Here is a 26,163-nt window from a genome sequence, read left to right as displayed (position 1 = left end):
GAACTTTAAAAATAGAACTTGGACTGTTAATTTTGGGCCAGGCCATCAGTGGCACTGTTTCCTATGTTGAAACATTGGGGAAAGCGTTTTTTTTTTGCAGCAGTGTGAGATCTGGAGGTCTCAGTTACAGAATAAGCTGCTGTTTTAGTTTAACTAGTTTCCTTCAAGAGCTGTGTGTTTACCGTGCAAGAACCGGAGTTGGCAACTCTTTAGCTTTGCACACGGGAGGGTCACGGTAAGTTCCCGCCGTGTCCGGTCCACCAGCCACGCCGAGGCCGACCAGTTTGGAGTCACTGCTGGTTCCGGCCTGAGGAGGGGCTGCCGTCAAGGGTGGGGGCGTCTCAGCGAGGCCGGCTGGTGGACGAGCCCCGACAGGTCCAGCTGGGCCTCCTCCCTCGGCTTCCAGGAAGCATGAGGTCACATTTTCTGGCTTGGGTTTTGTTGGCACTTGGTCCAGAGAACATTTGGAGTTTGAGCGTGGAAGGACCCTGGGGATTTACTTCCCAGGAGTTTCCTGTGCTCGCATAGTTGGGGCAGTAGAGCAGTGTTGGATCATTAGAGCCAAATTCCAACGCAATTTTATGAAGCTTTCGTCTCAGACGTTTTGGGGTTTGGGAACTTGCTGGATGAGCTTGTTTAACGGAAACAGTTGTGTGTCATCCCCCCCCCCCACCCCCGCTAGTTTAAAAATTTTCATTAGCCTTCAGTGTTTCTGACTTGAGAAACAAACACTTTACAATGTGCTAACTCACTTTTTTTTAAACTAGGGAACTCCTGAGTTTGTAACTGCAACAGACTGCGTGCATTACTTTGAGTGGAGGACGACAGCGGCCTGCAAGAAAGACATATTCAAAGCCAAGAAAGAGGTAACCAGGGCCCTCCAAGGTGACGTGCTTGTGAAGTACATTCTGGAACCGTCAAGGTGTGACGTGCTGACGCAGACCTTTTGGGGTAGAAATCTCGTGGTTGAGTGAGTGAGCTCGGCTTAGTGTCCTCTCGCCGCCTGCACGTGCCGTCGCAGCTCGGGGGTGGCTTCTGGGTGGTTGTGGGTCCAGGCCAGGTGTGCCTAGCCCTTCGGTTCTTGCCCGCTCACCGCAGAGACTGGATGGCTGGCAGCCTTCCTGCCGCTCCTCCTCTGGTTCCCGGTCAGGTGTCCCCGGTGGCGGACGACGTGCCCTCTCCCCGGGCCTAGAGCCTCCGTCGGAGGCTCTGCCGCGTGACTTTCCCTGGTGGCGGCGGGGGCAGAAGGCCCTTCCCACGGCCGTTTCTCCGCTCTGGCCGCCCGCTCTGGCCACCGAGGGTCTTGAAGGTGGTTTCCCAGGTGCACCCCGGCAGCGGTCGGTCTCTTTGGGCTGATTTTTCTCCCTTTCCTCTGTTGGTTTTCTGTTCCGAAAGGTTGAGTTCAAAGACTCTCTCTCTCAGGCCTGACAGAAGGGGGTGATCACGCATTTCTCGTGGCCTGGCGCGCTGTCTTTTTTTCTTTTCTAATCAATGAATTTTACTCTCTATATAGTGATGGCCTTTAAAGAAGGGCAAAAAGAGGTGTTTGTTTTTAAAAAATAAAGCAGATTATGTTGGAGCAGGAAGTTATCACGGATCCTTCGGCGGTGGCCGTGCGTGGAAGAGTTGAAAGGCTGCTTCCCTGCAAAGCGTGTCGGGAGTGCCCAGGGGGAGGAAAGTTCAAAGTGTGCAAAGAAAGAGGCCTAGTGAGCCGATGCCAGCGTGGAGCAGGAGATGGTGTCAGGTTTAAACTGTGCCTTTTAAAACTTAGGTTAAACCGTGGGCCTCCTGGCCATTAACGGCAGGAAATGCACCTTTGAAAACAGCTCCAGGCGCCTCCTGCTCTCCCTGGAGACCCCAGGGCTTGCAGGCCTCTCGAGGTTCCCCAGAGCCCTGACTAACCCGTCCTGGGTGCCCCCGTTCCCCTGTTGTTGTCAGCGAGCACCCTCTTACCTGGCTCTGCTGAACCGGCGCTTGTCTTTCCACCGCCGACGGAGTGATTACTTCCTGAAAGGAATAAAGAAACGGTGGCTTGTTTTCCATGTTCTTTGTGTTGCAGGCCAGAAGTCACAAACTACATCCTCTGTTTGTTCGGCCTCAGAACTAAGAATGGTTTTTGCATTTTCGTAGGATTGTAAAAAAGCGGAGAAGAATACACAGCAGCGACTTGCGTCACTCCCAGAGCCTAACGTGTTTACAGAACAAGCGTGCTGACCCCTGTGCTCAGTCGTGTTTTGGGGGTGGGAATGGGGAGATACGGGCTGTGTTTTTCTCAAGGGCTGTTTCACTTCTCTTAGAAGCTGATCTAAAGATGCAGGAGGAATGTCGGTTTATTCCCAGTGCCTGTTGCTTTGGGCCCGGTTGGCAGCAGCTGGGTTTTACTCGTGCAGTTTTCATTCATCGAGGGCCTGTTGTGAGCTAAGCGGTAGGACTTTCATCACCTTTCAGAAGGGCGGTTGCCTTTGGGGAGCCCGTAGGCTAACGGCAGGGAGGCCACGTCTCTGCCTCAGGTGCAGAAAACTTGGACAGGAAGGACCGGAGAGCAGGAGGGTTGCTGGGGAAGCAGCGCCGTCACCACTGGTAAATGATAAGAAAGCGTGTTCCCGGAGTTCCTGTCAAATCTGACTAGCATCCGTGAGGACCCAGGTTCCATCCCTGGCCTCTCTCAGTGGGTTGAGGATCTGGCGTTGCCTCGAGCTGTGGTGTAGGTTGAAGATACTGCTCAGATCTTTGTTGTGGCTGTGGCGTAGGCCGGCAGCTATAGCTCCCTTTTGACTCCTGGCCTGGGAACCTCCATGTGCCTAAAAAGCCAAAAAAAAAAAAAAAAAGAGAGCATATTCTCTTTTCTGTGTCTGCGGGAGCATTTGATTACACCTCACGGGCCAGGACGGAACTTCAGGAATCGTATTACGTTTATGTTTTTGTGAAAAGCTCATCATTCCTTAACAAAAAGCATCCGGATTTGGTTTGGTGGCAGCATGGCCTTGATTGCTCTCACCTTATTGATGTTTTTTCATTTTCTTTTTTTTAAGTGATTTTTATTTTTTTTTTCCATTACAGCTGGTTTCCAGGGTTGTGTCGGTTTTCTACTGTACGTCATCTCCTCATTTCTTTTGTTGGTTTTGCTTTGTCAGATTTAGAGTGATTTGATGGGAGTTCCTGGGGTGGCTCAGTGGGTTAAGAACCCGACTAGTGTCCGTGAAGATGCAGGTTCGATTCCTGGCCTCCCTCGGTGGGTTACGGATCCAGCGTTGCTGAAGGCTGAGGCGTAGGTCGCAGATGGGGCCCTGATCTGATGTTGCCGTGGCTGTGGTGTAGCTCGGTGGCTGTGGCTCCGATTCAGCCCCTAGCCTGGGAACTTCCATATGCTGCAGGTGCGGCCCTAAAATGAAGGAAAAAAAAAAATAGGATGGTCTGATGGGCAGAGATCATGTGATTCCAAAAAAGTGCCTTTTAGACCCACCAGTAGGGTGCTTGTTTTATTTAGTGGGCTGGTGGGCTGGTTTTATTTAGATGGTAATTTCTTTAAAACGTGGTGGACATATGTCCCCCCTGAGATTCCACTCTGGGGAACACAGAAAATCCAGAAGCGGCCGGCTCGTGGCCTTCCCAGCATGACATAAATATGGTTCGTGTCTGTACTTCCAGCGTGAACAAGGGTGACTCAGTGCACGGTGCAGGGAGCTGGCCGCCGCTCCTTCCTCGGCGCCGCATTCCTGCCCTTAGGAAGGCCCCCATTGCTCTGCTCGGCAGAGCAGGAAGTGGGAGGACTGCCTGGAGTAGAGAGAGATGGCCTTGAGCTGGGGCTGCCTGGCTCGCTGGAAGCCCTTGAGCCTTGGGCAGGTGGAGCTGGTTTCAGGAACGCGGGCTCTTTCACCTTCAGCCCCGTCTCCCCTCCTGCTCCCTCTTCTCTGACTTTGTCCGATTGCTCCCGTCGAGGTGACTTAACGACTCCGTGTGCACGTGTGCACGTGTGCACTCGCTGGGGGTTGACAGGCTGTAGATCTGCAGGATTCTGGACACTCGTTACTTTCACTGGAACCCCCTCATGGCCCATGGATGTCCCTTTCTGGCACTTGGCGCCTTTCTGCCAGACGTAGGGTCAGGTGTAGGTTTGGTTGTCCTGCCCCCCTGCCCCACCCTGTGCCTGAAATCTGCCCTCCTCTTCGTCAGCAGGATCTCTGATCAGCACTGTAACTGATGGAAGACTTTGCTTTTTAAAAAGTTTTTTTATGCCCTCCCCACCTTTCCCCCTGTGCTGTGCCCATGGCAGGTGGAAATTCCCCGGGCTGGGTATTGAACCTGCGCCAGAGCAGTGACAATGCCGGAAACTTAACCCACGGAGCCACCCGGGAGCTCTGAGACTTAAATGCGTTCAGGGTCTGGTTGAAAGGGAGTTGAGGAGTCCTGCTGAGGCCGCCTGGGTGCAGGTCCTTTGATTTAATCCACCGGCTCTCTGCAGGCAGGACGGGGAAAAGGGTTAGTGGGCCATGGATTCCTGCCGGTTTGAGAGCATCATTTAAGAAACACCTAAAAGCTAATCATTAACGTGAAGCTGCTAGGACCTGCCTGGGAGAAGACAGCTTTAGGGAAATCATCCGTAGAAAGTGACGCAGTAGCCTGCTTTGCAGTGGCGGCGGAGGACACGCGTTCGTAGGATTTTACTTGGCGGAGGCGACTAAGATGACCCTGTGTATTCGTTTGGAGCTGAGACGTGGGGAGTCTTTCACATGGAGCCCCGGCAGTCAACCTCTTGGTCCGTACAGCAGCCCTGTGCGGAAACTGCTGGCGTGACTTCCACTTGACACGTGGGGAGACAGGCTCGGAGGCTGGGTTGGCTCACGGTCGCGCTGTGTCAGCCCCAGAGCGTGGTGGACCCAGCCGTTGTGCCTGCAGAGACTGCTCTTGAAACAGCTTCTGCTGGGCTTGGGGGGCAGAGGTCACGGCTAGAGACGGACGTTTGGGAATCAGTGGCGGGTATTTCATGCCAGGCATGAGGTTGCCAGGGAGTGGGCGTCGACTGGGACGTGGCTGAGAAGTCAGGCCTGGGCCGCCTCTGCATTTAGAGTCAGTTCCAAGGAAGGTGAGGCCTGTTCCCAGGAGACGGAGAGCTGGAGCCAGCAGGCGGTGTCGGAGGGACCCCCGGAGCGCCTGGGAGGCCGGGTAGCAGAGTGGAGGAAGGGTTTTGGGCAGGAGGAAGGAGCAGCCCCGAGGGAGCCGGAGAGCGCAGCTGGGGTCAGGGAGAGGGACCGGGAGGAAAAGGGCACAGTGAGAACAGGCAGGCCGAGGACGTTGGCTGGGGTGGCAGAGCTGCAGGATGGTGGCCTGGGTGTGGGGGGTCGGGCAAGGGAGGACACGGGTGAGGTGGCGGGGGACAGCCTGCCGTTGAAACGGTGTGGTGAGGGGGGGGGAATGGTGGGATGCGGGTGCGAGGAGGCGGCTTCGGAAGATGCTGGGGGAGCAGCTGGAGCCTTGTTGGCCTTGGCTCTGCTGTTGTCGGGGAACTCCCGGCTGGAGACCCTGAGGCGTGGGGCCTGAGTCGTGTGACAGGGTCGGGGCTTTGCTGAGTCACCAGCCCCGGGAAGCCGTATTTGAAGACCCTCGTGCTGTCTCCTAGGTGCCGTGCTACGTGTTTGACAGAGAGCTCAAGAAGCGCGACTTGAACCCACTGATCAAGGTCGGCGGCGCCTACTTGGTGGACGACTCGGACCCGGATGCGTCTCTGTTCATCAACGTTTGCAGAGACATAGGTCTGAACCCGCGGGCCTGGGGAGGCGGTAGAGAAGGTTTCCTTGGAGGCCTCGGTGCCTTTGCCTGTCCTTTGGGGTCCTTTTTGGACCCCCACACCACTGATTGGGCCCCGAAGATGTTTTCTGTGGTCACCCCCCTGCACGCCCCCCACCTTATCGCCCCCAGGAAGGTCTGATTCCATTGCAAGTCTTTCCAGACCACGGGTCCCTCCCTCCCACTGTGTTCTGAGGGCCAGATTCTCAAGTAAAGCTGCCCCCAAGGCGAGTGGAGAACGGGCTGATTTGGGGTCTGGGGGCGCCAGGAGCGGCGGGGGCAGAGGTGGGGCAGAGAAGGCACAGTACCCCTCCCTCTGAGAGGGGTCAGGCCTTAGCGAGGCCCCGGCCAGCTGAGGCCAACTCGTGCCTGTCCCGTGGAGGGCACTCGGGTAGGCTGGGCTGTGGCCCTGAGCACCAGGAGGTCCCTGCTGTCCTGCGAAGGGGGCTGTTAAGCCCCGTCACGTAGAAGCTGTCAGGGAACCGGACGCAGTGTGTGAGGAGAAGCACAGCTGGAGTCCCCGTGGCCGCCGCTGCCGCTGGGGCCTGTAAAGTCCGGCTGTCCCTCCAGGCCCGTCCAGTTTGTTCTTGTCTTTACTCCCCCCACCCCCCAAACCCGGGAGGCAGCACCCCAGCCGTTGGCTCCATCTGTAGTTTGACCAGAGGTACAGAGACAGTACGTGGTGGGTGTAAGTGTGAACCCAGAACCGTCTGTGAGATCTTGCCGTGAATCTGCTCCCCTGCGCACTCCTCCCGTTCCTGCAGTGCCTGCATTTTCTGGAGGGGGTCCCGCTCTGCTCCTGCAGCTCCAGGAGGAGAGGGGTCTCCCTTAGCCACCAGTAGTGTCTGAGTCCCCATGTGTTGGCACCGCCTCTGTCCCACGTGCAGAGCGGGCACCTGCCAGGTTGCTTCACCCTCGCTTCGTGGCAGCCCTCCGGCCGGAGAGCTGCTCCCACTTGCTGCTCTCCGGGCGGTCCTTGGCTTGTCCAGGGCCTTGGGAACGGAGTCAGCCCTAGTCTTTTTGGTTTCCAAACTTCTCCCAGCTTATGTTTATCTACAGAGACTTGAAAAAACGCAATACTTTTGCTAAAGGGACCTGGACCGAGGTTTGGTGCCGTCACTGCGCCTACGTGTGGTCTGATTCCACGTCCCTCGTGCCGTTTTACAGACACGCTCCGGGACAGGGCTCCACAGTTGCGTGCCTGTCCCTTGGGCACCGCAGCCTGCCTGGTGAGAGGGGACTGGGCCTTCGACGTCGGCCGGCCCAGGGAGGGGCTGCAGCTCCTGAGCAACGACAGGTGGGTCTGCTCTGAGTGTTTCTGAGCTTCCGTGAGAAGCTGGCTTTTCAGGGAGTTGCAGAAATAGGCCCTTTTCAGCAGGGCTTGAGATAACCTTTGCAAAATTTATTTCCTGTGTGCCTATAAAGTTATTTGTCATTACTTGAGTCACATAGGCTGGCTTGTTGACTTTCTAATTAATCACTTGTCTCTTAGAGCAGGAAACCGTATATCATGAACCAGCTCATATCTATATGTGTATCGACTTCATGAAATAACGTGGGTCACATAGGCTGGCTTGTCTCAGAGCAGGAAACCGTATGTCCTGGTCCAGCTCACATCCGCATGTGTGTCCACTTCATGAGATAACACCTGCCTCAAGGTGTGTTCTGATCTGTTCCCTCTTCAGCACCCACGACGCTGGTTTCGCGTCCACAGTCATCTGTTCCTTAAAAACACTGTCCTGGGCCCTCCCGTCGTGGCTCAGTAGGTTATGAATCTGACCAGGATCCATGAGGACGCAGGTTTGTTCCCTGGCCTCGCTCAGTGGGTTCAGGATCTGGTAGTGCCATGAGCTGTGGTGTAGGTAGCAGTTGCGGGCTCAGATCCCACAATGCTGTGGCTGTGGTGTAGGTTGGCAGCTGCAGCTCCGATTCAACTCCTAACCTGAGAACTTCCCTGTGCTGAGGGTGTGGCCCTAAAACAGAAAACAAGACAGAACACCGTGCTTGTGGGCGAGGGGCCGGAGGGCCGCTTGGCCAGCGCTTTTCTGGGTACAGGGTTTGCTTCTGGTGGCCCCCTAGCTCTCGGTGGGGTGGTGGCTCGTGTCTCCTGCTAAGCTGTGCTGTGTACACACGCTCCTCTCCTGTGTTTGTAGCTGACTCAGCAGAGAGAGGTTTTTCTCCAGCGTGTCACTCGTGACCCCGTCCTGAACTTGGGTCAAGGATTTTGCTTTTCTCCCCGTTCCCGGGGCCTTTGGTCGATGTCTCGTCGCACCTGCTCTAGCTTGAGAAAGGGGTGTGTCGGCGCATGCAGTTAGACTGCATGTCTGTCCCCAGAACATGCTGGAGCAGAACCCAGATTTGGAAATGTTCTGGAGAGGTCCATGTGGGTGTCTGTATTCACTTGCCGGAGCTGCCATAGCAAAGTACTGCAGACTGTGGCTTCACCAGCTGGAACGTGTGACATTCCTCTTCCTTCAGGAGGCGAAGTTGTCAGCAGGGTGGGGTCTCCTGTGACCTTCCTGCTCGGCTTGCACACGGCTGCCTTCTTGGTCTTTCCTCTGGGAACCCGATGGCCTCTGCTTATAGGGACAGGGGTCCTATCTGATTAGGGCCGACTCCTTGGCCTCACTGTAGCTTGGGCACTGTTTCCGAGGACAGCCCCGTGCCCCGGTGCCAGGGGCTAGGGTGCCTGCGTGTGGGTTTCGTGGGGGTGCCGTGAGCCTCTCACATCGTCTTAAGGGATAAACGGGTGATCTTCGTCCCGGGAGAGCTGGAGCGGACTCGGTGAGGCCTGAGCTTGTCTTCCGAGTGAAGGAAGGTCCCCTGTCCTCAGCGGTTCTGTGGCCCGTGCCCTGGGAACCGTGGCCACAACCCACAGCGAGACCAGCACCTGCTCCGGCGGCCCCGGGCTCTTCCCAGCCAGGTTGCCAGCGCCGTGCCATCTTCAGGTTTTAAAAGAAGAAGAAAAAAAAAAAAGCAAAAAAAAAAAAAAAAAAGCTCTTTGGCTTGAGCTTAGACCTTGTTGCTTGGGGAGGAAGTGGTCGTGCAGCCTTGTGGGCTGAAGTGCGTTTGCCGGCCCGGCTGTGTTTGTTTTCTTTTGTTAGTTCATGTATAATTTTGTTTGTTGAACCCAAACAGCTTTTCTTAGCTTCTGCGTTGGTTGTTTCACTTCTTCTTCTTTTTTTAAGAAAAGAGCATTCCCCGAATTTTACTTAGAAATTTTTTTCTAAAAATGGAAATAAACATGTTATTCTGTCCTGTGGCTTCTTTTACGTTTCGTTCTTTTTTCTGTTATCCTCTCCCCCAGATGAGCCTGCCAAATCCCCAGGGCCCCGGGTGAACTGGAGTATAACTGGGCCTTCTCTTAACACTCTTTTTCTCAACGTGCCTTCCTCCAGGCTCGTCCTGAGTTACGTGAACGAAGAGCCAGCTCCCCCAGACTTCTGTGACGGTCACAGCCCGGCCGTGACCATCACGTTCGTCTGCCCGTCGGAGCGCAGAGAGGTGAGCAGGGTGCCTCTGGCGTCACGGGGCAGCAGGGAGCACGTCTGGGGTCTGGGCACGGGGTATGGGTGCAGGCAGACGGGAGGCCTGCTTCCCAGGGTGGGCTGGGCCCAGCGAGCGAGGCCAGATGCAGGCGCACAGCTGGGTGGCCTTTTCTCAGCCACCCTGAGGGTCTCCACCTCTGCTAACAGGGTGGTGGTTTGTTCAAGTGTCCCGGGCAGTGATTCTAAGGGGTCTGTGGGCAGATTGAACAGGTGTCTGTTGTGATGCTGGTTTGAAGGAACCTTGGAAAAAGCGTGCGTGTGATCCTGAACCTGTGATGCCACGGCTCTTGCTGCTTCGGATGAAGCAAAGGTGCAGAGGGCCAGTGGCTTCACAGAGGCACAGTGAGACGTGAGTGGTCCAGGTAGGGTGCAGACCTGGCAGAGAGTGTGGGGCCCGCGACTGCGGTGGGGATGGGCGCCCACGTGGGAGGACCACGGCCAGGGAAGGTTCCTCTCACCCCCTGGCACAGGCACACGCAGGCCGAGCGATGGCTCTGTCCTGCTGTTCACTCACGTCTAGTGCAGCTATACACTCCTCAGAGGCCGGGCCCGAGGCTGCTGCGTCCTCCGGCAGAGCCCAGCCGTGTCCGGGGGGCCAGTGCCGCTTGAGTGTCTGAGCCGATGCGGTGCTGATGGAAGGGAGACGCCCCCCCCCCGCCCAGCCCTGCCCGGGAGGAAGGGGAGGGCTTTCCTGCCATTTGTGTCTGCCTTCTCCTGATGGAACCGAGTAGGAGGCGCTGAATTCTTTTACCGAAGAATGTCCTCCCCTCCCCCCAAACAGACGTGGGATTTGCTCTGGTTTCTGGCAGGCAACTGGCGGGTGGATGTGTGTGGTGGGGCTGTATGGAGACAGACGTGCAGTCCAGGCCGGCTTTGCCATTTTATGTGCCCAGAATTCCAGGGCCGCACAGCGTCAGCTTAGTGAAGCCCCAAGTGGCCAGTCATTGACGTTGGTTCTCAGTGTGATAGGGAGGAATAGTTATTTCTCCTTTTCATTTCTTCGTTTATACTTTGCATCCTAAAGACCTGCCTCGAAATCTCTGGAGCCTGATGGCCTAAGCTGGCAGTGGCTTTCCCGTTTCCCTTTCCTACTTGAGAACCACCCGAGGCTCTGGTGGTGAAGGGAGGGGGTCGTTGCCCTCCCTTCTCCGTGGGATGCGAGGCTCTTTGGGGTGTTGGGAGAGGAGGCTGTTCCCTGGGCCGAGCTTGGGTGTCATGTGCTTAGATTCCTTCATACTTGAAGGTTTATTGAAGCATTTCCGGTGGCTCATCGAATGCTTTCAGGAGCTGGAACTTTAGTAAACATTCATCTTGGCAAAGAGATCTTTAAAATAAAAAAGCTTTATTGAATTTCTGTACTATAAAAATTCACCTGTTTTAAGCACATTTTGATGGTCATTAGCATATTGGCGCACAGCCGTTGCCATGGTCGGTGTTAGGGTGGCCCGGTTGCCGTCGCTCCCCTGCTGCCCCGCCCTCCAGCCACAGACCTACTTTCTGTCTCTGGATCTGCCTGTGCTGACACCCACATACGTGGGGCCACACACAGTGTGGCTTTTGGGGTCTGGCTTGTCTCACTCAGCGTTTGGCCCACCTCGCTGTGTATGTGTGTCCCACGGCCCTGCGCCAAGTGGTTAAAGCATCGATTTTGAGTCCTCCTCGGGGCTGGACTTGCACTTCCTCAGCTTAGCTAGTCGAGCGAGTTGTTTGTCGTCACCCTGGCACTTTGGCCTGTGCCCGGCATGAGCAGGTGCTCAGTAAACATTTGCCGAGTGAGGGGCCTGGAAACAGCACAGCTGCTCCTGCTGCTGAGACCAGTGAGACGCTTCTTCTGAGGGGGGGGCAGGAGGTGACAGTGCGCCCGGTGCACGGTGACAGCATTGTATCCTTCCCAGAGTCCGGGTTTGTGGTGCTGACACCCTGGCTTCACCCAGGGGCAGGGACAGGTTGGAGTCCAGGTGAAGAGAGCCCAGGAGTCCTAGGAAATTCTTAGGAAAGGGGTAAGGAACCGTCTCCCCAGGCGCGGCCGTGCCCGCGTTGGGTGGGGCTCCTTGTGGCACAGGCCCAGGAGCACCTCCGATTGGAAGGAGAGAGCCTTCCCCAGGCCCCTTCACGAGTCCCCGCTGCCGGCCACGGGCGTGGAGGTCAGGTGACGTTGCGTTCAGGGCAGGCTCGCAGGCCGAGGCTGGCATGTGACTCTGAAGGTGAGCAGGAGAGGTGCAAATAAACGGGGTCCCTATGAAGTCAAATACTCGGCGTCTGCGAAGGACGACGGCAGGTCCAACGCAAGAGGAGACAGACCTCCGACCCAGCCACCTTCCTTTGAGTTTTTCAGAAGCTCAGAGAGTCTGCCTTGGAACTGCAGGGGAAGGTGACGTTTCCTCCTTTCAAACCGTTCCCAACAGGGCACCCTTCCCAAGCTCACGGCCAAGTCCAACTGCCGCTACGAGGTCGAGTGGGTGACCGAGTACGCCTGCCCCAGGGACTATCTGGAGAGCAGGAACTGCTTTCTGAGCAGCGAGCAGCACGATATCACCATCGACCTGCAGCCGCTCAGCCGGGTCGGAGGTGAGGGGCCACCCCGGGGCTGGGAAGCGGGCGGGGGACCCCGAGCCGCTGGCCGAGTGCTTCGGGCTTGACTGGAGGATGCTCCTGTAAACTCGCCCCCGCCTGGGCTGGTGACAGAGCCCCTTCTCGTGTGTGCTCCTTCCCTTCACCTCAGACGCCCCTTACACCTGCGAAGGAGAGGAGTACGTCTTCTCGTTGAGCGTCTGCGGAGGAGCCGAGACACCTGTCTGTAATGAGAAAGACGCCGCCGTGTGCCAGGTGAAAAAGGCAGATTCCACGCAAGCCAAAGTGGCGGGAAGACTCCAGAATCAGACCCTCCGGTGGGTACGGCCTTCGGGGAACCTTGAAGCGCATCCTGTGCGTTCTCGTGAAAGCTAAGTCACCGCCTCGCCTCCCGGCTGCTGCCGTCTTGCGGGCGGCGCGGGAGGTCGGTTAGGCCAGCGGGCCTTCCTGCTGGGCTCGGCCACGTGCCGTGTGGCGCTAACTAGGTGGATGCCGTTCCTGGCTTGACAGCAAGAGGGCTTCCGCTCATACCGGCCCCTGTGTCGTCTCTAGTTTGTGAGGGTCCAGACTGTAGGAAGTGATCTGATGAGTCGGCGTGGCTTTTGTATTTTACAGTGTACATTTCTGAGGGGTTTTGATTTTTCTCTGGCATGTGGAGCATCTGAAACACCACTGGCGCCACATAGAAAGTGTTAAAACAGCTGGGAAAACGCGTTTCTCACGGTTCTCCTGCCCCTGAACTTGGTATTTAGCTTGAAAACACAGTTGTGTGAAAATAAGTGTTACCCAGGATCCCTCAGGTCTAGCAGTTGCCGGAAGAGCTGCGTCGTCTTGGGCGTTACTTCTTTTGTACACAATCCCAGCACGAGAGCCGTAGGGTCCTGATACTCAGAGCAAACTCCTCAGTGCGTTCCTGCAGCCTGTTACTGCTTTGAAGGCAGGGGACGACCAGGCCGTCCGTTCGGAGCTCCTCTCCCGTAGCTGCTTCTTTCCCGGCTGGCGAAGAGCGTGCTGCTGGTTTATGTCAGTGCTGACTTGATGGTTTGCAAAAGGCTTCCTGTAGAAAGGTGTAAAAACTCGAGTTTCTTTCTTGGTTCCACCAAACGTGTGTGTGTGTTTGTTACAAACATCTAGGTACTCGGATGGAGACCTCACCTTGATTTATTTTGGAGGCGATGAATGCAGCTCGGGCTTCCAGCGGATGAGTGTCATAAACTTTGAGTGCAATAAAACTGCAGGTGAGTGTGCCCCGGGCTTCACTGCGGCTCAGCCTTGAAGGGCTGCATCCTTGGAAGCCGAGTGCTGGGTGGGGGGAGGGGGGGGCGCAAGCGTCCCCCTCCAGACGTGGCCACCTCCAGGCCCCAGCCTTGGTTCCTCTGCTGGAGCGGGCGGGTAGGCGGGAGCGCCCCTCGCCGCCAACGCACACGCATCCTATTTCCGTCTCCCTCCTGTTTCCTTCCCTTCTGTTTGTTTTGGGAATGGGCCCAGCTTGGGCTTGCTGGCCTTTCTGCCCTGAATTCTCACTCCCACCGGAGCTCGCCCAGGGCCAGCGGGCGGGGCTTGCTCACCGACCTCCAGGGGGTTGTCGCTCAGCGTCTCTTAGGACATGTGTTTCTGGATGCCCCTTTTTGCAAATGGCCCTGCTGTAGAGGCTGCATTTGGGAATCACAAGCAGTCACGGGGCAAGTTTAAAAGGACGGTCTGGTTGTTCTGAGTGACTCGGAGAAGTTTCCTTGAAGTCTCAGTGGCAGATGGCACCCACGTTGCAATAAGCCGCGCTGCTGTCTGCATTGCGAAGATCCCAGACACGCACAGTTTGCATCTGTAGAGAGGTGACGGGTTCCCCCCATCCTCAGAGAGCTGTCCCCTCCGTTGACCTCCAGCCCGTGACCCCAGGTGCCTCAGAGCCGGCCGAGCCTCTGCACAGAGCTCTGGTCCGGGAGCCGCCTGCGCCCGGCCTCATCTGCACAGCCGACCCGGGCCACCCCACCCCCGAGGGTCTGCTGGCCCTTGGTTCTGTTTGTTTTGTGTGTTTCTATGGCAGCACTTTGGCCCATCTGGTCACGGGGCAGGTTCCTACGTGATTCACTGCAGGGTCAGGGAGAGGCAGCTGTGCGTGACCGGAGCTATGCTCTGCAGACTGGAGTCCAGGACAGAGAAGGTGGTCAGACGTGGGGACCAGCCCCAGGCGCCGGGGAGCGGGCAGGCCGGAGGCCCCCGGAACCTTCCTGCTGCGTCTGGCCCTGGTTGCTGTTCACAGCTCCTCTGGGGCCTGGCTGCCCCACCCCCGCTCCCCCGTGAGTGCCAGCCTTAGGTGGGAATGCCTGCTGCACCTCCGTGTGCCTCTCATGTGCACAGAGATTCGTTCCACACACACTTTATTAGTACTTACGGCTTAGACCCTGCGAGGCCCGAGGATGCCGAGAGGACCCCCCCTCCCACGGCGTTTAGAGAAGCAGAGAGAGATAAGGACCCTGAGGACAGAGGTGTGGGGTGGTGCAGGGTGGTGTGGGCTGGGTGGGGGTGAGCTCTGTCACTTGGGTCTTTATCAGGAGCAGCCTGGGGTCTGGGTGTCCATGACCCAGTTAGGAGAAGAGGGGCCCTGTAGGACAGCAGGAGTGAGCAGAGCGCGGGTGGCCGTGGGGGCTGGTCTTCGGGGCAGAAGGAAGAGCTCCTGCAGAGGCGTGAGTCTGGGTAGCAGCGAGCAGGGCAGAGCTCCGTGTCCGGACCACGGCTTAAGATGAGCCCAGGAAGGGGAGGGGAGCGACGTCCTGAAAGGCTCAGGCCTCCTGCAGAGGAGCCGGACCTGAGAAATCAGAGTGAAGGGAGCTCAAGAGAGACTGTGTGCCTGCGTGCGCCCTGGGTCTGGTTTGGCTGAGGCTTTTGGAGACCTGTCCCTCTGGTCCCGACCCCTGCCGGCTGGGCTGCTCTGCTGGGGGGCAGCCCTGTCCGTGCCTCTTCTGGCCCCGTTCTGTCTGCGCTTGTTATAAATGACTTGGCCGAGATCTCTGGGAAGGCGCTGATCTCATTTGGGCCCACTGGGAAGGTAGCATAGTGATCCAGGAAGATCCAGCGGACAGAAGGACATTGAGAAGGGCGCGTGGTCAGGGACCCTTGGGGGGCAGGTTCGGACATCCGTCCAGGAGGCCCGGGGGGAGCTGGAGCCCCCACAGCTGAGCCTGGAGAGCATTTGTGTTCACTTTTCATTGCAAAAGTTCTCGCAGATGTAAGTAGAAGGAACATTACAGTGGCTGTTCACATGCCCACCACTCAGGCTTAACAGTCGTGACTGTTTTGCTAAATTTGTTCCGTATCTCTGTGCTCCGTCACGTCACTGATGGATCACCCCACCCGACTCCAGAAAAGGACATCCTGGGGTTCCCTGGTGGCCTAGCAGTTAAGGATCTGGGGTTGTCACTGCGGTGGCGTGGTTCCATCCCTGGCCCGGGAACTTCCACAGTCCATGGGTGCGACCAGAAACAAAAGGACGTTTCTTTACGGAGCCTCAGTGCCATGATCAGACCTGACGACAGGCATACTTTACAGTGATGCCCTGACTCATCTTCATAGGCTCGTTTTGTTGTCATGTGACACGGAGACCAGACCCAGAGAGGTGAGGTGTTTTGTGTGTGTGTGTGTGTGGGCGGGGATTTGGAGTTGAAGAATTCCAGAGTCTTGAAGACTCCAGTTCAGCGATTCTGAGCAAACCGTGTGTGCTATACTGTGTCTACCGTCAAATTGTTTCATTGTTACTTTGTTTGAATATGACATCAGTTTGTAGAGAAAACTCCTTGGTGGCTTTTGTAGTTTGGGTGATTGTCATCTGCCCTTTTGCATGTCGAATGGGTGTTAATTTGCTGTGGGATATTATAAAACGTGGTCGACAGTTCAGCTTGGCTCCCCAGGAATTATTTATGCTTTTACGAATCTAGGGTTTCATGCATCTCAAGACACAAAGTTGCCTCCCTTTATGTTTTCATCCCTAATACTTTTTTCTTTAAACTGTTTGTTTCAGTAGTTTACATCTATTTTGATGTCACCGTATTGGTGATCCTGCCAATAGACCATTTTTGGGGGGAGTGACTGGTTAGGAAAGGCTCGTAAAAAACCATCCACCAGTTTAAGTGGCTCATTATCACATTAAAGTCAGGGCTGTAGAAGAGGCCTCCGAGGACTCTGCAGAATGGGAACAGCAGGGTTTTTAATGGGCCGGAACTAAGAGGCAGGGCCCATCCTCAGAGGCAGTGAGCCGGGGAAATGCAGTTTAGCTGTGCGCCTGCAGGGAAAATTGAACCGGTTTGGTGAGCAGGTGGCATTGTTTCTGCCCCAGAGCAGTGGGGGGGTTGGCGTGCCCGCCCGCTAACCCTGGCCGAGAGCGAGGGGCCTCCGGAAGAGTTCACTTTCCCTTCAGCCGGTGGTGGAATCCACATGCCCTGAGACCGTGGGAAGGGTGCACTGGGAGTGGACCGGGAGGCTGCGGTTGATGGAGAGGGCAGGGAGCAGCAGCCTTGAAGGCAGCACTGGTGTCTGAAGACCAACCACATGGTTTGGTTGGGAGTCTTGGTTTACTCTTCTCAGATTCTTTGGGGAATTAAGTAAGAATGCAGGTGAGATGCATGACAATGGGTATTTACATTTTATTTAAAACGGGCTCTCCCAGGAGCTCCCGAGTAAGTTTCAGATGCAGATCTAGCTCCACCAAAGAGATGGACCCCAGAAGCTTTCATAGTGTGGGATTAGTCTTCTGTAAATCTCTCAGCAAAGGGATAAACACCGTGCCCACTTCTGGTCCTTGGGAAACGCAGGTCTTTTCTGAAGAGTGAAATACCAACCCAGTGGGAGCAAGAACTGTGAACCAACCATGCTGTGAGGGAGGGGGTGTTGAAAAGAGGGGCGAGCTTGACTGCCCCTTGGGTGGAGGGGCAGTGTCCTGGGGTGGGGGGTGCCCTGGCCTTAAAGAGAATGGCAGAGTCCTCACTTCAAACCAAAGACGAAAGAAAGACAAAACCTACAGTATTGCAGGGAAGCATCACCTTCTGGTTCGGAGTCTGGCTCTGAGGCCGGACCATCTGGGTTTGATTTCTGGCTCCTCTGCTTTCTACCTCGGAAACCATAGGCAAATTGTTTAGTTTCCCTAAATCTACAAAACAGGCTAAAATGGTGCCTGTGCTATATGATGCAATAGGCTAACGCACCTGAAGTCCTTAACGCAGAGCCTTTTGGCGCAGCCAGTGCCACCCCCACCCCCGCCAGGGGCAGTTAACACCTTGCGCAGGGCGCCCACCTAGACTGTGCTTCGGGCACATTAGCCACTGTTGCTGGTGTTGTAATTATGATGTTTATAATGTTAAAGGTTTAATAGAAGTTATGATCGAAGCATCATTGCCTTTGGTGGAAAACCGAGTTGTGCTCTCCGTTGGAACACTGTGCTCTTCCAGGCACCGAACGGCAGGGAAGGCGCATCCTGTAGGAGGCCCGGGGGGATCCTTAAGCCGTGAAGGGCTGGAAAATGGACTTTTGGGCCGGCGGCTCACCGGCCTGGAAAGGCCAGGGGATAGTATTTCCAGTTCAGGAAAAGTCAGCAGGGTCTGTGGAATCCCAGGCTACGTGGAGCTAGGAAGTGATGCTTGAAGGGCTGGCTTTCGGTGCGGAACTGAACCCTGAGGGCTCCCTGGAGGTGGTGGTCAGGGGGACTGGATTTGAGGAGGGCGTTAGAGACCCACGCCTGCTCAAGTTCCAGGATCAAGAATGTGGGAGCCTTGGGGGGGCGAGGTCTCTAGACCTCAGCTCACTTCAGTGGGGAGGGAGGGACCGCAGGCGGTATCCTTTTTCTTCCTTCCTCCCTCCCTCCCCCCCCCCCTTCTTTCCTTCTTTCCTTTTTATGGCTGCACCTGCAGTATATGGAGGTTCCCAGGCTAAGGGCTGAATCAGAGCTGTAGCTGCTGGCTTAACACCACAGCCACAGCAACTCCGGATCCGAGCCGCATCTGTGACCTCTACCACAGCTCACGGCAGCAGAGACCAAACTGCATCCTCACAGACACTGTCGGGTTCTTAACCTGCTGAGCCACAGCAGGAACTCCCCTTTCATTGGAGGGACCCATTCCTGGACCATGTCCTGCTCACAAGCACATCATTAAGCCAGTGGGCGCTCCTGGAACTGAGCCGCGGTCTCTGCCCTCCTTCCGCCGAATCCCTCCCTGACTGGGAGGATGTTTCAGAGCCCACGGGAGGCTGACCGCAGCCAGAGAGCAGCGGAGCCCTGCCTGGGGGCTCCCACCCCCTCGAGCGCGTTGTCAACAGCCTCCTGTCCTGTCGAGATGAAAGGGGCACGGGGCTGCCTTGGGGGGCATTGATGTCGGCCTGAAATGCAGTCAGAGCCTCTCTGATCTCTGAGCCGTCTGCTCTCCCGGGTCGGGGACCTGAGTCTGGCTGGCACGGCCGGCGTGGGTGTCCCGTTAGCTGCCCCTGCCCTTGCTCCTCTGAGTCACGTCACAGGGTGCTTTTCCCTCTCACGCCGCACAGGTAACAACGGGAAGGGGGCCCCCGTGTTCACCGGGGAGGTGGATTGCACCTACTTCTTCACATGGGACACGAGGTACGCCTGCGTGGAGGAGAAGGAGGCTCTGCTCTGCGGCGTCGCGGACGGGAGGCAGCGCTTCGACCTGTCGGCGCTGGCCCGGCACTCAGGTAGGCCCGCCCGGCTGCGCCCGCGAGCACGGCCTTGCCTGGCCCAGAGCCACGCCTGGAGCTGCCAGACCTGCTTTCCTTGTCAGCTGATCACACGCGGCCTTGCCGCCCTGCACGTGTCGCCGTTCGGTGATCAGAGATGGCCCTGCGTTAGGAGGCAAAGGGTCTGAGCTGGGGGTCAGCGTCTCCACTGGCTCCTTCACTGCCTTGGGCTAATCTTCTCGTGGTTCAGCAAAAACGGCCCAGTGCCTTCTGTGGGCTGGGTCATGCACTTTGAGATAAGAAACTTTTTTTTTAGCCAAGAGGGTGGAAGTTAAAAGTTCTCATCGGACACAACAATAGGCAACGCTCTGTGGTGGTGAGTGTTAACGAAACTTCCTGAGGTGGTCATTTCGTAGTATCCACACGTCTCTAATCGTTATGCATCTGCCACGATCACCATGTTATGTGTCACTTACAGCTCAATTTAAAAAAAGTTTTCAGCAGCCTTCCTGCAGGCAGCGTTCCCGCGGAACAGTCCTGCCTGCCCCCCCCCCCCCCCCCACGCTTTGCCCCTTGCCTCGCTGCCTCTCCCCTGCCCACCTTCAGATTCCTCCGTGGGGCCAGAAGGAGGAGAAAGGGTTCCCATGGGACGTGGGGTTGTGTCCCCGCAGGGTGGGGCTCGTCCCTGAGGCCTGGTTCACGGTGCAGACTTCATTTGTCCTGTGCACCCTCGCTGCCTTGGTTACGTGACCGGGCCTGGGCGAGGCGCGGGGATACGGTGGCGGGCCTGGCCAGCACGACCTCTGCCCCGTGGGCCTGGAACGCTAGGGGGTGGGCAGAGAAGACTGAATCATGAGTAGGGGGCCATCCAGTGGTGAGAACCGGGTCGAGTTGGGGACTTCTGATTTGACCCTTTTTTAGCAGCCTTGGCGTTGGGCCCAGACAGAAGGCCGTTGCCTCTGTGGAGTGGAGATGCTATTTAACACAGGGAGCGGGACTTGCCCGAAGTCGCAGGAGGAGCAGCTGCCCCAGGAACGGTCCTCCTCATGTGGCCTGAGCCCCAGCCACCTGGAGAGCATCACCTTAGCGAGGCGTCGCTCTTCCCCTTTGCCCACGAGCCCCTGGTAGAGGCCGCGGGGCCGGCGCCCTGGGCCGCCTCTGCGCAGACGCCGTTGGAGGCCTGTGCTGCCACCTCCAGCTCTGCTGCTGGAGAGAGTTAGTCCCCGCGTTGGCCTCCCCCGGTTTTCTCACAGTCACTGCAGCGGCGGTTTCACATCCCGTTACTCATTTTTTTTGTGTTTTAAACATCTCTCTGCACGAGGCCCAACCCAGGATCTGTGGGGGGATCAGAGCTGCACTCATCACTCAGTCAGCTTCGCCCACCTCCGCTTCCCTGGGGACCGAGCTTCCTTGTGTCGCGTTTGTACCCAGGTGGCGAAGGCAGTCGGGAGGTGGGAGCCCAAATCCTTCCTGGCAGCTTAAAAAAGGCCTCCTGCCCACCCCCCCCCCCAGCTCTTTGTCCTTGTGGACGTGCGTGGTCGGCTGTGGGGCCTTCCGGGTTATGGGGTCACAGACACCGGGTGAAGCGCCCGGGCCCCCACAGGGGTGGGGGTTCAGCCCCCATCCCCCGTCTGCAGAAGCAGCCTCCCCCACGGCTCCGCAGTGCCTGGGTGGCTCCTCGGGGGCCTTCTGGCCTTTACTCTGCTGTCTGCCCTCAACCTGCGCTCCCTCCACCTTCTGTGGGCTTTTTCTGTTCCCTGTGCGACTGGATCATGATCCATCGGCATTCAGGGGCCCCACGGATCTTGTTTACCTTCCGGGGGCCCTGGGAACTTGCCCCTGGGCCGGGTCTGCTTGTGTGCGAGGTGGGGGCTTCTCTTATCGTGGGTGCCTTATCTGTGGTCTGGAGGCGGATGTGTCACTGACGGCCTGTGTCCGCCAGTCCTAAGGCCAGGCTGGCGTCTGGCTTTGCTCTTCAGTTTCTGAGTTCATACTTTGGGGCTTGGGAGAATTGTGCTGTTTGATCCTCTGCCCCCCCGCCCCCCCAATGCCCTGTTGAGTCTCCTCTTCTCCGGGGCTGTTGGGGGCTGGCTTGTTTCTGTCACATTCAAGACAAGCCTGAGATCCTCAGTGAGGTTCTGTGTCTTCGGGCTTCCGTGTCCAGAAACGTGAGTGCCTGCTGTTTGGGGACCGCGGGCCTGGCGCGCTTCGGGCCTTTACCTTCCACGTAAGCACCGCTGATGGTGTGACTCACGGAGGAGTAATCACTGCTTTTGGCTAGAAGAAGCTTTCTCTCCACAGAACTGGAACAGAACTGGGAAGCAGTGGATGGCAGCCAGAGGGGAGCAGAGAAGAAGCATTTCTTCATTAACATCTGCCGCCGGGTGCTGCAGGAGGGCCAGGCCAGGGGCTGCCCCGAGGACGCGGCCGCGTGTGCCGTTGGTGAGTGGGGGTGGGTAGGGGACAGTTTTCCTGAGCGCCCGCAGGGGCCTGGCCCCAGCCGGTTCGGAGTGAATCAGAGCATCTGGAGTTCCTGCTGTGGCTCAGCTGGTTAAGAATCCAACTAGGGTCCATGAGGATGTTGGTTCGATCCCTGGCCTCTCTCAGTGGGTTAAGGATCCCGAGGTGCTGTGGCTGTGGGGTAGGCCGGCAGCTGCAGCTCCGATTCGACCCCTAGCCTGGGAACCTCCATATGCCGAGGGTGTGGCCCTAAGAAGAAAAAAAAAAAAATCTTCCCGTGGTTCATGTCCGCCTTCTGTCCCTGGATTCTGTGTACAAAGAACGGTAAGGAGAAGAGCGTACTGACTCAGGCGTAGCTGACGGGCGGACTTTGGAAGCTGCAGCGTTTCGGGTCGTGCACATGGCCGCAGCCCGAGACGGGCTAGCTGGAAGCAGAAGGAGCCACGTGGGAAAATGCTTCATCTTTTCACCTTGTATCCCGAGGAACCCTGGGAATAACCCACTGCCAGTGCTTGTGTAAAACGGATCCCAGTTTTTTAACAACCTCACTGCCTGGGATTGTTCTAGCATTATGGCCTCAGGCAGGTGGCTTTTGTGGCCTCGCGGGAGAGTGTTGGACCCCTTAGCCTTCTTTGCTGCAGCCGGCTTGCATCTCCGTTGACTGCAAACGCTGTAGCACGTTCATCACTGGAAACGTCCGTAGGAACAAGCTTGAGGGTGCTTGGGGTCGGTTACCAGCCTTAGAGAAGGAGGCGGGCCCAGGCTGGATTTGGGGAATTTGTCCCAGGATCCAGAAGTGGTGGTGGGTCTTTAAAAGCAGGCCCAGGCCTTTCCCTGCCTTGGTTAAGACGGACTTGGGACAGGATTTCAGAACTTTGTTGTGAAAGGTCAGCTGAGTCACTTAATTCACGGTCACTCGCTTGACTTGCTGATCAGTTGGTTCCTGCTTCCGTCGTCATGGGGCAAAGTCTAGCCCCTCGGTTTCAAAAGACCTATGTCTCGGGGGAACTGAAGGCCCCCAAAGTGGGGGAAGTGTTCTTTTCAGGAAGGGTGTGCCCTGCCTTTCTACGTCGCTCCTGCCTTTGCTTTGCAGGACACTGTGCATCCCTCTCACACTTGCCCACTAAGCCCCAAGGTGACCTTGGGGTCCTCCCCGTGGCCGCCCCCAACCAGGCTGGGTGGGCCGGGGAAGGGGCCCACCCACGGGAACTTGGCTGATTTTTTTGTTACTCATCATCTGTGTCATAATTTTTAATCATGCCTTCTGTTGGTTTTTTTTTTTTTTTTCTCTCTTCCTCTTTTCCAGATGAGTCTGGAAGTAAAAACCTGGGCAAATTTATTTCTTCTCCCACAAGAGAAAAAGGAAACATTCAGCTCTCCTACTCGGATGGCGATGAGTGTGGTGGTGGCAAGAGAATAAACACCAATATAACACTCATCTGCAAGCCAGGTGAAGACGAGGGAGGCGCGCGGTCTCTGCGTCCTTGGCGTCTCCGTTCCGCCAGGGTGACGAGGCCAGGAGAGGAGGCGCCAGAGCCCCCAGTGCTGGTCCCCACCCTGCCCCGCAGCCCGGAGATGGAGAAACCATGTGTTGTCTGAGGGGCTGGGGCTGTGATTTTCCAGATGAGTTATGCTCTCTGCACGGCTTCCTCTTCCTCGGCTGCCTGGCTTCCGGGGGGGGGGGGGGCATCACAGCGGATAGAACCCATGTCCCCGATGTCACTCCCCAAACCCAGTGCCTCTCTCGCTCACCTTTACTTCTAGGCTTAGCCCGTTTGTCAAGGTCAAAATCTCTCTTCATACATTTTTATGTTCGTCCTCGCGTGGTGTTTTGTGAATACTCTTGAGTTTCACAGTTATATTTATGTTGAGGGACTTCCTTGTTGATAATGGCCTGGTTTTACTATTTTTAAACCTTTTCCCTGCAGCTGGGTTAAGAGCCTGTTTCCATTGCAGGCGATCGGCAGTTATACAGCCTCCCTCCCTCCTGGTGGAATATTTTCTTTGGATGAATTCCCAGTTGTGGGAATAGGTCAACAAGGACTAGGAAAAAAAAATTTTTTTTTTTTTTTTAAAGTTTTGAATGTTCCTTTAAAATGAAAATATCTGTAATATAAAATCTGCTGTTTGAAAGGAATTGTAGTGATAGACGCATGCCGTGAAAGGCACCATTTTACCCGCTTTGACCAGCAAGTTCAGCGGCATTAAGTGCATTTACATTGTACGTCGTAAGTGCAAGTACAACCCTTCCACCACCGGGACTTCGCCGCCCTCCCCGGCCGGAGCCCCGACCCCATGAAGCACGCATTCCCTGTTCCGCTTCCTGCCCCCACCCCCGGCGACCACCCCTGACCTTTCTGTCCCTCTGGGTTTAACCAGTCTAGGGACCTCATGATAAGTGGATTTTTACAGTATTTGTACCAAGGGAACAAATATTTTTAGAGCAAGGGAAGGTTTTTCTTTTTTTCCTTTGAAATACTTCATGGGAGTATAGTTGATGGGTGATGTTCTCTCCATTTTTTTCTGCACAGCAAAATGATTGTTCTCCGCGTTCTCTTCCATGTTCTTTTCCATCGCGGTTGATCGCAGGATGCAGACTCGAGTTCCCTGTGCTCTACAGTAGAACCTTCTTTTTATGTGCAGTAGTTTGCATCTGCTAATCCCCAGTTCCCGATCCTTCCCTCCCCTTGCCCCTCTCCCTCCCGCTTGACAATCGCAAGTCTGTTCTGTGTGTCTGTGAGTCTGTTTGTGTTTTAAGGATGAGTTCATTTGTTTCATGTTTGAGATTCCACATGTAAGTGATAGCACTTCGTACTTGTCTTTCTCTGAGTATGAGAGCACTTAGTGTGAGAGTCTCTAGGTCCATCCATCTTGCTGCCAGTGGCATCATTTCCTTCTTTTTCATGGCTGAGTACTATCCCCTTGTTTGTCTACACAGCATCTTTTTATCCGTTCACCTGTTGATGGACGCTTAGGTTACTTCCATGTCTGGGCTGTTGTGAATAGTGCTGCAGTGAACACGGGGGTGCATGTAGCTTTTTGAATTAGAGTTTTGTCTGGTATCTGCCAAGGAGTGGGATTGCTGGATCTAATGGCAACTCTCCTTTTTGTTTTTTGAGGAACTTCTGTGCTCTTTTTCCATAGTGGCTGCTACCTTGTTGAATTCTTACATTTTTACCAACAGTGTAGGAGGGAATCTCTTTTCTCCACACCCTCTCTAGTGTTTGTTATTTGTAGACTTTGCTGATGGCCATTCTGGCTGGTGTGAGGTGGTGCCTCACTGTGGTTTGATTTGCATTTCCCTCATAATTTGTGATCTCGAGCACCTCTTCATGGGTTTTTTGGCCATCTGTATGTCTTTGGAGAAATGTCTAGATCTTCTGTCCATTTTTTGATTGGGGGCTTTTTGGTTGTTGTTAATGAGGTCTATGAGCTGTTTGCGTATTTTGGAAATTAAGCGCTCGTCGATCACGTCGCCATTCGCAAGTATTTTCCCCCAGTCCGTAGGTTGTTTCATTTTTTTTGTGGTTTCCTTTGCTGTACAAAAACTTGTCAGTTTGATTCAGTCCCATTTGTTCATTTTTGCTTGTGTTTCTCTTTTGGGAGAGCTGAGAAAACACGGGCACGATTTACATCAGAGAATATTGCCCTTGTTTTCTTCTCGCAGTTTGATGGTGCCATGTCTTATATTTGTCTTTAAGCCAGTTTGTGTGCAGTGAGAGGTGCATTCTGACTGCATAGATTTACATGCGGCTGTCTAGCTTTCCTAACACCACTTGCTGAAGAGACTTTTTTTTCCTCTTTTTTTTCTTTTTAGGGCCACACCCGCAGCATATGGAAGTTCTCAGGCTAGGGGTCGAATCAGAGCTGCAGCTGCTGGCCTACACCACAGCTCATGGCAGCGTCAGATCCTTAACCCACTGGGTGAGGCCAGGGATCAGACCTGCATCCTCATGGATACTAGTTGCATTCATTTCCAGTGTGCCACAGTGGGAACTCCCTAAAGAGACTTTTCCTCCATTGTATATTCTTGCCTCCCTGGTTGAAGATTAATTGACTGTAGGTGTGTGGGTTTATTTCTGGGCTCTCTGTTCTGTCCTCTGTCCGTATGTCTGTTTTTGTACCAATACCACGTTGTTTTGATTCCTGTCGCTTTGTGGTATGCTCCGAAGTCTGGGAGGGTTATGCCTCCGTCTTTGCTTTTTTCCCCCTCAGGATCGCTTTGGCAAGACTGAGTCTTTCAGGGTTCCATATAAATTTTAGGATTATTTGTTTTAGTTCTGTGAAAAATGTCATGGGTAGGTTGATAGGGATGGCATTACAAATGTCGATTGCTTTGGGTAGTTTGGCCATTTTGGCAATGTTAATTCTTCCAATCTAAGAATATCGAAGATCTTTTCATTTCTTTTGATCATCTTCAGTTTCCTTTATTAATGTTTTATAGTTCTCAGCGTGCAAGTCTTTCACTTCCTCAGTCGGCTTTATTTCTATTCTAAGTATTTTATTATTTTTTGGATGTGATTTTAAAATAGGGTTTTTTTTGATTCCTTTTCTGATATTTCATTGTTGGTATAAAAAACTGGAACTGACTTCTGTATTCAGACTTTATTCTGCTACCTCGTTGAATTCTTTGATCAGTTCTGGGAGTTTTTGTGTAGAATCTTGAGGTTTTCTATATGTAGTATCGTGTCATCTGCACGTGGTGACACTTTTACTTTTTCCCTTCCAGTTTGGATGCCTTTTACTTCTTCTTGTCTGATTGCTGTGGCTAGGACTTCCACTGCTATCTTGAATACAAGTGGTGAGAGTGGGCATCCTTGTCTTGTTCAAGATTTTAGGAAGGCTCTCAGCTTTACACTGTTGAGTATTACATTAGCTCTGGGTTTGTCGTAAAAAGGCTTTATTCTGTTGAGATGTATTCTCTTTGTACTCACTTTGGTGTTTTTATCGTGAATGGCTGTTGGATGTTGTGCGTTGCCTTTTCTGCGTCTAGTGAAATCGTGTGGTTTTTGTCTTGCCTTTGGTGGGTGTGGTGAGTCGCATTGACTGATTTTGTATGTTCGACCGTCCTCACGATTCATCTTGAGTCTGATGTATGGTCTTTTCTACGTGTTGTTAGATTTGGTTT

The 26,163-nt window shown here is 55.0% G+C and overlaps 1 protein-coding gene across 1 annotated transcript in view; it reads left to right on the top strand.

The window, feature by feature from the left end:
* IGF2R (insulin like growth factor 2 receptor) overlaps positions 1–26,163 on the top strand; it is a 103,038-nt gene that overhangs the window by 29,620 nt on the left and 47,255 nt on the right. Inside the window, 10 exon segments of the mRNA NM_001244473.1 lie at positions 768–866; positions 5,618–5,750; positions 6,952–7,081; positions 9,183–9,288; positions 11,738–11,900; positions 12,055–12,220; positions 13,038–13,141; positions 18,429–18,593; positions 20,877–21,017; positions 22,342–22,485. Coding sequence (NP_001231402.1) covers positions 768–866; positions 5,618–5,750; positions 6,952–7,081; positions 9,183–9,288; positions 11,738–11,900; positions 12,055–12,220; positions 13,038–13,141; positions 18,429–18,593; positions 20,877–21,017; positions 22,342–22,485 — 1,351 coding nt within the window.

Source organism: Sus scrofa, chromosome 1 (genome assembly GCF_054392235.1).
Source record: "Sus scrofa isolate SSC_HxYL_T2T_F1_AM1 chromosome 1, Sscrofa_HxYL_maternal_Yorkshire_Landrace_v2.0, whole genome shotgun sequence".
In the NCBI taxonomy this organism is placed as follows: Eukaryota; Metazoa; Chordata; class Mammalia; order Artiodactyla; family Suidae; genus Sus; species Sus scrofa.
The sequence above is the reverse complement of the archived record's forward strand: the minus strand, read 5'-3'. Positions and strand labels throughout refer to the sequence as shown.